Source organism: Triticum dicoccoides, chromosome 6A, assembly GCF_002162155.2.
Source record: "Triticum dicoccoides isolate Atlit2015 ecotype Zavitan chromosome 6A, WEW_v2.0, whole genome shotgun sequence".
NCBI classification, from domain to species: Eukaryota; Viridiplantae; Streptophyta; class Magnoliopsida; order Poales; family Poaceae; genus Triticum; species Triticum dicoccoides.
The window spans coordinates 439042583-439053713 of record NC_041390.1 but is presented as its reverse complement, the minus strand read 5'-3'; the positions used below and the strand labels follow the sequence as shown (position 1 = coordinate 439053713).

General features: G+C 50.3%; 1 protein-coding gene across 1 annotated transcript; it reads left to right on the top strand.

Moving 5' to 3' along the window:
- Positions 1-8961: 8961 nt before the first annotated feature.
- LOC119317165 (transcription factor MYB30-like) lies at positions 8962-10036 on the top strand. Its single transcript, XM_037591575.1, has one exon. The coding sequence runs from the start codon at positions 9098-9100 to the stop codon at positions 9821-9823; it is 726 nt and encodes a 241-aa protein (XP_037447472.1). The 5' UTR covers positions 8962-9097; the 3' UTR covers positions 9824-10036.
- Positions 10037-11131: the final 1095 nt, after the last annotated feature.

The window sequence follows — 11131 nt, the reverse complement described above, 5'->3', positions numbered from 1 at the left end:
ACACACCACAATAGCTAGGAAAGGGGAGTTAGCTCTACCCTTCGTCCTCCTCTAGCCTCACAGCTCAAGGAGCAACCTTGTATACACTTGATCATAGTCATCATAGCAGGAGTAAGGGTGTTATCTCTCTGGAGAGCTCCGAACCTGGGTACATCTCGTGTGCTACCGAGCTCGTGCTAACTCTCGCTTCCAGAACCCGACGACGTCATCATGGCTCCACCCATGATAAGCCACCCCCTGGCATCTGACGTGAGATTACCACGACATCTCTAAATTTGAATCTATTATATATTTTGAACAAATAGTGCAGATGAAGTTTCATTTTCATGTTTGTGTTCGCTACAACGAGAAATTTCGTACCACTCCCGAATACATTTTGATAACTTTTTTTACTATGTTTCAAATGTTAAAACTTGCTAGTTGTAATACTATTATTATTTTTACAAACTTTCACCCTATTTCGTTTGTTTTTTGGATTTAGGGTTTAGGGTCTCGGGCTTAGGGCTTAGGTGTTAGGGTTTAGGATTTTAGGTTTAAGTTTTAGTTTTTGAAACTTGGTGGATTTATCATTCAATAATATCATGTTTTAGTAGTCAAAACTTGGTGAAGTTTTTAAAACTTGTCAAAAAGTATTCAAGGGCAGTCTTAGTTAAAGCCCTTGTCGCAAGGAACACGAATATGCAAATGAAACATAAATTGGGCTTCTGGTTCAAAAAATATAATAGATTCAAATTTGAAGTCAAAATAAAAAGCATGGGAGGTGGATTGGGTGAAGCTGCGAAAAGTTGCATGCATGAACCCCATCTAAGGTAATTAAGGATTAAATCACAGGCAAAGACCAAACCAAATTCTTAATCGTGAGGCAATCAGACAATTAAAGATATGCGTGTGCCCACACCCGCGTGTCACAAATCATATCTCGGGGAGAGGCAACAAAGACACATCAATTGGTCTCTAAAGTAAAAAAATCACAAGAGTGAGAGGGATCATGCAGGTGTCAGGGAAGGACAACCACTTGTCGGTGCTGAGGAACGACCGCAACATGCTTGACCTAGCAGCGACACGGAAGGAGGCACGGATAGGTGAGGGCTATAGCTGGATGGTGGATGGCTGGGTGTAAGCGGCAATGGCGACCACCGTTGGTTGTGTGGCGGGCTATGATGAATTGAAGGAAGGATAGAAGATGGAATGGGTAGTGGCAGCAACCTACATGCGCTATGGTGGAACGATCGGCGGCATCAGCGTGCGTCCAAGATGGTGGTGTCGAGGGCATGAGTGGCGATGCTATCGGGCAAGCGAAAGGGTGGCATTGGCGTGCGGGGTTTGACCTAGCCCTCTACCAGGGGTCGAGACGATATAAGACAAGAAGGTGGTGTGATCCTTAGAGGAGGATGCCTTGGCAAATATCCTTTTCTAATAGTAAAATAGTAGTAAGACACATGGTGTCAGCCGTAGGGTTTGATCTCAGGTAGGTTGAAGGTACAACAATCCATCTAGCCAATAGCCAGCCAACCCATGGTTCGTTCTCACATGCCATATAATTTACTTATTACTCCCTCCGTTTTTATTTAGTCCACGTATTAGTTTTGGTCAAAGTCAATCTTTGTAAACTTTGGTAAAGTTTATAAACAAAAATATTAACATATATAATAATAAATCAATACCAGTAAATTTATTATTGAATGTAATTTTACATCATATAAATTTGTTATCATAAATGTTCATATTGTTTTGTATAAACTTGATTAAATTTATGAAGTCTGGCTTCAATCAACTCTAATGTGCAGAGTAAATAAAAACTTGAGGGAGTACGTATGGAGCTGCTTGATGACTTGGACGCTAGATTGAGCAGGTCTTAAATTCTTGCAAGTTGGCGCTGTCATTTTCGGCAGCCGGGATCGATCCTTGATAGGCCCTCGTCTAGATTTTCGGGAGGTATCGTTGGTCACTTTCGTCGTCCACTTGTTGGGCAGATACTGATAAATCAAGGACCTAAGCTGGCGCGTGCTTTGCTACTTTGACCACGGAAACTAGCTGAAGAAATTTGGTGCATTCGGAAAATCAAGTGGTATGTAGCAGTATGCATCCAATTTTCTTTTTACAAAAGCCGCCACTAATCCAAGGCGGCACAGACGCATTCGTGTTGCTGTAGACTGGAACACAGCTGATCAAATGCCAGTTCGTCGGCAGCCGGGCTACAGTGATAGTAATCTTGTACACATCTGCATGCCAGCTCTTACGTTTGGTATGAGAAGTTGAACACAAAAACATTGAAAATTGGAAGACCATGAGAACGAAGTCTGATCGGTTTAAGTACTATATAGTATCATTTTAATAATCAATCAACGAGACGTAAACGCTGGGTCTCTCTTGGTTGAATTGTTCAGTGAGGGCTGGACGGCGCGTCCATCGCAAGCGAAGCGCACGGATCCACGACGTCTTGAACTCTTGATCCCACTTGACTGAGACCACCTCGTGTACAATTTCCACTCGACATGATCACAGAAATGACGAAGTGGAAAAAGTAGTCTGAACTGGGATGCACAACAACCCACGCCAATGGCTCTACAAATGGGGCAGAGATACGATCTAATTAATTACAGTGATCATCAGATTTATACGGCTTTTTGTCACACCTGCTACTGTGTAGCGGTGGACTAGCAAGGAAAAGGAGAAGCTATGAGTGTGTTGGGCTGAGCCCACGGGTTCCGACTTGGGCCGTCTGTGGCCAAGTCTGATGGTGTGTGTGTCTATACTAATAGACCTGTTCTCTGTTGGGCACGGCAAAAAAAAGGAAAAACGTCTGAATTATTCTCATCTCCTTCTCCTACCTCACCTCCTCTCGGTTCTTCCTCATCCCCACTCCGATCCCCTTCTTTGTGGCGATGATCTTCGTCGATCGGTCGTCACATTTGGTATCTCAGAGCCAGCAAATTTCTCCCGAAAATTTTTCCATCGCGGTTTTCCTCACTCCCTTGGTCCGATCGGTAACACCCACCGCCGTAGGTGCGATTTCACTCCGGTGAGGTCGCCCGAAATCCTCGGCGGGGTTCGATCTGCTCGGGGCGGGAACCATGGCGCCCTCCAAGCCCTCCGCGCAGGCGCGACAAGTGATTGCCGCCATGGAAGGACAGACAGCCAACCTCACTGCTCTTATGGAGAAGCTCCTGTCCAGATTTGACGAGGAGAAGGAATTGGCGGAGAAGAGAGCCGATGCTCAGACAACGTTCAACACTCAAGTCTCCCACGAGTTGAAGAGCCTGTCCAAGCAGATCGGGCTTACTCAAGCCGATGTAGACGACGTTCGCAAGGTTGCTTCCCCAACGGCCTATTCCGTCACGGCACCGGAGTCACAAGTGGAAGACTCCTCCACGGCGGGTGTGCATACATCGGCGGCCCACCTCGGCCTCCAGCAACCTGCGCCGCCTCCAAGCGCGCTCCCGATTCCGCGGGCCATCACGGGCCACGCCTTCCTCCCACGGCTCACCAATGAGGGGCCTCCCCTGCTCGACCGCCCAGATCAGCCTGGAGTAGTGGATCGACTCCATCAACCACCTCTGCGCGACGAGCACAGCACCACGCCACGGGAAGAATACTCCGTCCGGCCACCTAAACACCAGTTTCCCCGTTTTGACGGCGATGCACCCCGCGTTTGGCTGGATCGCTGTTTAGCTTATTTTGAGCTGTACAAGGTGCCACCGCACAACTGGGTAGCGACGGCGGCTCTCTATGTTGAAGGGCACGCAGCACTGTGGCTGAGAGCATTTCGTTAGACAAATTCAGATATCACTTGGGACAGGTTCCAACATGCTGTAGTGGAGGAATTTGGTCCAGAGGAATTTGAGTCCACAATGCACAATCTGCTGCAGCTTCGGCAAACAGGGACAGTGGCAGAATATAGACAGCAGTTTGAAGTTCATATGTACAATTTGCTCGCACTGGATGCCTCTCTCAGTCCTAAGTTTTTTGTCACTCAGTTTCTATTGGGAATGAAGGATGAGTTACGAGCCGCCGTGCGTCTTCAGGCGCCCAACAGAATCACGCGCGCCATAGTGTTCGCTCGCATCCAGGAGGAGGAACTGGACATTCAGCGTCCCCGTCTTCGGCCGGTGTCTGCAGGTAGACCATCACCTGTTCCTAGCTTGCTACCGGCGTTGGGCCGCCCTCCCCCAGCTCCAGTCTTGCCCAATACAGCAGCTCCCTCACAACGTGTTGTGCCAATTCTCAAACCTGCTGCTGACGATTTTGGACGCAAACGGCAGCTACGCGACTACTGACGATAGCATGGACTCTGTTTCAGATGTGGGGATAAGTACTCAAGAGATCATCAGTGCAAACGATCAGCTCAGCTACTTACAATCGAGGTGGGAGATCATGGTGAAGTATTATCTGATGAAGCAGTCCGAGCATTGCAATTGTTAGACGAACCAGATGCAACAGCCGACCCAGTGTGCTGTCTACTCTCTGCACATGCTGTTGAAGGGACTGAAACCGCTGAAACTATCCGGTTGCAGGCCACTGTGGGCACTCAAACAATGTTGCTGCTGGTGGATTCTGGAAGCACCCACAGCTTCGTCAACTCTTCCTTTGCAGCACGAATCGGTGCAGCAACCAGCACAATATCCCCGATATCAGTGCGTGTAGCCAATGGCCAGAGATTACATTGCACGACCATGGTGCCCCAACTGCAGTGGTGTATACAAGAGCATCAGTTCACTACAGATATGCGTGTGCTTGACTTAGGGGTCTATGATGCAGTACTGGGTGTGGATTGGTTAGCACGCCACAGTCCAATGCAGTGTGATTGGCAATTGAAAACTATGCAATTTGAGCGCGAAGGCAAAACGGTGCACCTAAAAGGAGTGCGATCAGATGGGCAGCCAGCACTGACTACTCTAGATGCAGCTACTTTGTGGCAAATGCATGACGCCAATGAGATTTGGGGGGCGGCCTTGCTGGAGATTCAATTGACACCACCAAATTCAGACTCTAACCAGCCAATTCCACCTACCATTCAGCGTATTCTGACAGAGTTCAGTGACATCTTTGAAGAACCAACACAACTCCCTCCACGCCGGCAGTATGATCACGTGATCAATCTCGAACCTGGTGCAACACCGGTCAATTGTCGACCCTATCAGTACTCTCCGTTACAGAAAGACGAGATAGAGCGTCAAGTGGAAGAAATGCTTCGCACGGGCATCATTACCCACAGTATGAGCCCTTTTGCTGCCCCTGTCTTGTTGGTCAAGAAGAAGGATGGAACCTGGCGTTTTTGTGTTGACTACAGACGCCTCAATACCGTTATGATTAAGAACAAGTTTCCTCTCCCCATCATTGATGAACTGTTGGATGAACTCTCGGGCGCTGCTTTCTTCTCCAAAATTGACTTGCGAGCGGGGTACCATCAGATTCGCATGCGTGCGGGCGATGAGGAAAAGACAGCCTTCAAGACACATCACGGCCATTTCGAGTTCCGCGTCATGCCCTTCGGCCAATGGCCCGCCTACATTTCAATGTGTGATAAACTCGGTGTTCGCCGGGCCAAATTGTAAGTTTGTAATCACTTTTCTTGATGACATTCTTGTCTTCAGTGCTACCTTGCAGGAGCATGAAGCTCATCTACGCACGGTCTTCTCCATCCTCCGTGAGCATCAGTTATACGCCAAGCTGTCCAAATGCTCATTCGCACAACCCCGAGTTGAGTACCTGGGCCATGTGATCTCTAGGGAGGGTGTGGCCACGGATGCGAGCAAGACCAGTGCCATGCGCGCGTGGCCGACACCAACAAATGCCACAGAATTGCACGGTTTTTTGGGCCTTACAGGCTATTATCGCAAGTTCGTGCCACGCTAAGGGATTATTGCCAAGCCCCTGACTCAGCTCCTCACCAAGAAAGGATTCACATGGTCAGTGCAAGCCCAAACAGCATTTGATATTCTCAAGGAAGCCATGGCGAGCACACCCGTGCTGGCATTGCCTGAGTTCACCCGCCCTTTCTCTATTGAGACGGATGCATCCGACACAGGGGTGGGCGTGGTCCTTGTACAGGACGGTCACCCGATCGCCTACCTCAGCAAGGCGTTGGGCGTGCGCAACGAGCATTTGTCAATCTACGAGAAGGAGTTCCTTGCAGTGATCATGGTCATGGACAAGTGGCGAACCTATCTCCAGCACAACCCGTTCGTCATTGTCACGGACCACAAGAGTCTCTGTCACCTCGGCGATCAACAACTCGACGCAGAGTTACAACGCAAGGCTATGTCCAAGATGGTGGGTCTCCAATTCTCATTCAAGTACCGTCGTGGCGCGGACAATGGCGCGGCTGATGCACTATCCCGCGTTGGACACATTCTCTCCCTAGATGCTCTCTCAGTCTGCCAACCCCAATGGCTTCAGGAGGTCAGCAATTCTTATGAAACTGACACGGACAGCCAGGATTTGCTGCAACGACTCGCTCTGTGTAGCCCAGATGCACAAGGTTATGAACTTCGTCAAGGTATCATTCGCCTTCAGGACAAGATTTGGATCGGCGCCAATACAGCCCTCCAGACCAAATTAATCAGTGCATTCCATGCAAGTGCAATTGGGGGCCACTCCGGTGTGACAGCAACATACCAGCGCGTCAAGAAGCTGTTTGCTTGGCGTGGTCTGAAACCAGCAGTGGAAGATTTTGTTCGTCAGTGCCCTATCTGCCAACAAGCCAAGCATGAACACTTGAAGACACCGGGATTACTCCAGCCACTGCCAATTCCAACAGAACCGTGGCGGGACCTCACTATGGATTTTGTCGAAGGCCTACCGGTGTCCGAAGGCTACGAGGTGATCATGGTGGTGGTCGGTCGCTTCACCAAATATGCCCACTTCGTTCCCCTTTGTCATCCCTTCACAGCAGCAACAGTAGCTCGAGCTTTTTGGGACAACATCATCAAATTGCATGGAGTACCTCACTCGATTGTATCGGATCGTGATCGGGTGTTCACCAGCGCGATGTGGCGTGCTCTCCTCGAAGCGGCAGGTACCAAACTCAGTTATTCCACAGCATATCACCCTCAGACGGATGGCCAGAGCGAACGAGTCAATCAATGCCTCGAGATGTATCTTCGATGCGCGGTGCATGACCAGCCCAAGAAGTGGCGGCAATGGTTACCTACTGCCGAGTTCTGGTACAACACCACCCACCACTCCTCTCTGAACACTTCACCTTTCAAGACGCTCTATGGTCAGGAGCCCAATTTGGGAGGCTTGCCCACTCTTGCCATCAAGCTGCCAGATGATACCAGTGTTGATTTGGACTGGGCAAAACATAATGATGGTCTGCGTGACCAGCTGGCTCGGGCACAGAACAGATACAAGCAAAAGGCTGATCGTCACAGGACAGATCGCTCCTTTGAGGTGGGGGAACAAGTTCTGCTAAAATTACAACCTTATGCTCAATCTACTGTTGCAAATCGTCCCTGCCCCAAGCTAGCATTCAAATTCTTTGGTCCATTCACCGTCGAGCAACGGATTGGTTCCATGGCTTATAAACTGCAGCTTCCATCTGACAGCCGCATTCATCCGGTCTTCCATGTATCGCAGTTGAAGCCATTCACACCAGACTACTCTCCAGTCTTCTCGGAATTGCCTCGTCCGCCCGACCTGACGGCTGCACCACTACAACCGGAGCTGATCTTGGATCGCCGCATGGTCAAGAAAGGTAACACCTCCGTCGTGCAGATTCGTGTGCAGTGGTCCTCACTCTCCCCAGACTCGGCGACATGGGAAGATTACACCGTACTCCGTCATCGCTATCCCACAGCTCCATGCTGGGAACAGGACGCTCCCGCTCAAGGGGGGAAAATTGTCACACCTGCTACTGTGTAGCGGTGGACTAGCAAGGAGAAGGAGAAGCTATGAGTGTGTTGGGCTGAGCCCACGGGTTCCGACTTGGGCCGTCTGTGGCCAAGTCTGATGGTGTGTGTGTCTGTACTAATAGACCTGTCCTCTGTTGGGCACGGCAAAAAAGGAAAAACGTCTGAATTATTCTCATCTCCTTCTCCTACCTCACCCCCTCTCGGTTCTTCCTCATCCCCACTCCGATCCCCTTCTTTGTGGCGACGATCTTCGTCGATCGGTCGTCACACTTTTCCCACCCAAGAGTGAAAGCAGGACAGAAGGTAAATGAGACTCCTAGGCTTTTCTTTAAGGGGCCATTTTTATCCCCAAGCATGAAAAAGTTATACCTCGTTCAAATAACTCCACTAGAATGGTCGACTACGTCTATACGATATAACTTGTCGTTTGTTCGTTAGTTACTCCACCTAGAAAGGGAAACCGTTAAGAAATAGTCTTAAGCTTTTACCTATATTTTTAACACTCACGAGCTGCATTGGCGGTGGACTGACTCCGGGCAATACTCGCCGAGCTAGTGCTAGTGTGCTACCTTGCTCTCTTCAAGGGATCAATCCCAGACTCCTTTCTGAAGCATGAACATTCACTATCAGCTCGAAATTTCCGCTTCGCAACTTGTATAATAATTCAAGCATTGGATGTTCCTAATGATGATTTTATTAGTATGCTGCTCTCTAGTGGCTAGAGAATGATTTTATTCACCAATAACCAGAAACTGTTGTGAAAGTTTACTGTAGATAACCATGGAACCAAAAGAACATCACCATCCTACTTTTTCAAACCGACAAAGCAGGGCACACACGCATGCCTGGCACTACAAACTTTTGTACTTAGAGAGAGAAGCCGGGCAATAAACAAGGAAGCAAGCAACGTACTACATGGACTCCATCATCCAACAATAGAAAAAGAACACCACCACTTGGACATAACGCCACAATTCTCCCTCGTTTTGTCAGCCAATGGCCGCAACTGCTCCGAACCTGCTCCAATTGACCACGTTTTCTCCATCGCCGCGCGCCGAGTACAAATAGCGCAACCCTTCCGCAATCTACACAGCACCAGCCGTATTCTTCCTAGCAGCTCTGGCAGCCTTTACCTTCGGACCAGCGTCAACACACTGAGCAATCCATACATCACACACACAGCGCCAGAGGTTTAACTTAATTAGTCGGCCGAGAAGAGCAGAGGAGTGAGCAAGGTAGCTATGGGGAGGTCTCCTTGCTGCGACAAGACAGGGATCAAGAGGGGCCCGTGGACGGCGGAGGAGGACATGACCCTGGTCGCTCACATCGAGCAGCACGGGCACAGCAACTGGCGGGCGCTGCCCAAGCAGGCCGGCCTGCTGCGGTGCGGCAAGAGCTGCCGCCTTCGGTGGATCAACTACCTGCGCCCCGACATCAAGCGTGGCAACTTCACCGGCGAGGAGGAAGACGCTATCATCCAGCTCCACGCCATGCTCGGCAACAGATGGTCCACCATTGCCGCCAGGCTGCCTGGGAGAACGGACAACGAGATCAAGAACGTCTGGCACACACACCTCAAGAAGCGACTCGACTCGTCCTCGTCCAAGACGTCCGGCCAGGCAGCGCCTAAGCGCAAAGCCAAGAAGCCTGTGGCTGCAGCGAGCACAGCCGATGGCCCGGTCTCCATGCCAGTGTCATCACCGGAGCAGCCCATCTCGTCGTCCGCCACAGATTACTCGATGGCATCGTCGTTGGAGAACACGGCAAGCTTTACATCGGAGGAGTTTCAGATTGAAGACAGTTTTTGGTCGGAGACACTGGCAATGACGGTGGACAGCTCCGGTTCCGCCATGGAGGCCGGCGTCACCCCAAACAGTGCATCGCCCTCGTCCAGCAACGACGAGATGGACTTCTGGGTCAGACTGTTCATGCAGGCTGGTGAGGTGCAGAGTTTGTCTCAGATTTAGGCAGAGGATATCGGCTCCTCGGCTAGTTTCTTGTTCATTTCTTGTCTCTCGATATTCTTTAAAATCTTTGGCATATGCTGCTTCGTTCTGATCATTCGGTGGGTGTATACCTGTAAAACGGAAGAGCTTAGTGAATGGAACAATAATCGTTCGTAGCGGTGTTCATCCAGCAAAAAATGTGTCACGGCACGAGTGTTGCAAACTTCTTTGTTGTATGCCTACAAGAATTGGCGTTCAATTGATACCCTTTTTGTTTTAGAAAAAAATATGTCTTTGATTGCTTTGTGATACTAGCATTTTAGAAGCTATTGTTTTTATCCTAAAAAGAAGCTATTGTTTTTCACCGTGGAGTGGTGAGGTTGTAGATGTGTGCTTTCCCCGGTGACCGGCAAAACCAGAGTCTTAGATATGCATTGTCGCCGTCGAAATAGGGTTCCCCGCTTTGTGTTATAAAGCAACCATCACTGATACAATCAATAATAAATGCTGGGGCAGAAGCAGCATAGACACGCCAAAAAGAAACGAAAAAAAAATACAAAAGAAATAAATACCGACAGTGGCGGATCAACAAAAATGAAAAAGCCTCACGACCGCTGCGTACACCGGGGATATTCCACCAAGTTCCTAGACTCCGAAGCGCCGATACCAATCAACACATCCAAGAAGGGACGCGACGATGACGACGCTGCTGCCAAGGGTTTCCCCGGTACGCGGCTAGAAAAGAGGAAGGGTAGCCCCCGACGCCCTCTAGGAAGGTCCGACGCCACCCTCAGGCGCCACCGCGTCGGTGTCGGCAACACATCCAAGAAGAGACGCGACAATGACGACACTGCTGCCAAGGGTTTCTCCTAGTACGCGGCTAGGAGAGAGGAAAGGTAGCCCCCGACGCCCTCTAGGAAGGTCCGACGCCACCCTCAGGCGCCACCATGTCGGTGTCGACTAGGCCGACAGGGATTTCTCCCGATCCCAACCTTCACCTCGAGCGCTCCGGAGCTCGCCACCAAACTGTCCACCATCCTGCACCAACACGGTTTTGAAGCTTCCCGCGCCATCTCACCACGGCGCCGCGAAGGGGTCACAACAAAGAAGAGGAGCCGGGAATAGGGGCAGCAGCACCGTCGGCACGCGGGAGGGCCCAGCCTCCACCGTCAACGACGGTAACCGATCAGATGCGACAGCAGGAGCATACCAGGCCCCATCGGGCCCTCATATGCTAGTAAAGCTCCCGCCGTCGCGCTGCAGAAGGCACGCCGTCAGCGACGCCACCCCCTGTCCGAGCTCCTCCTCCTCCTCGCCACGCAGAAGACA

Coding starts and splice junctions, on each gene's coding strand:
- LOC119317165 (XM_037591575.1), top strand. CDS start 9,098: ATGGGGAGGTCTCCTTGCTGCGACAAGACAGGGATCAAGAGGGGCCCG.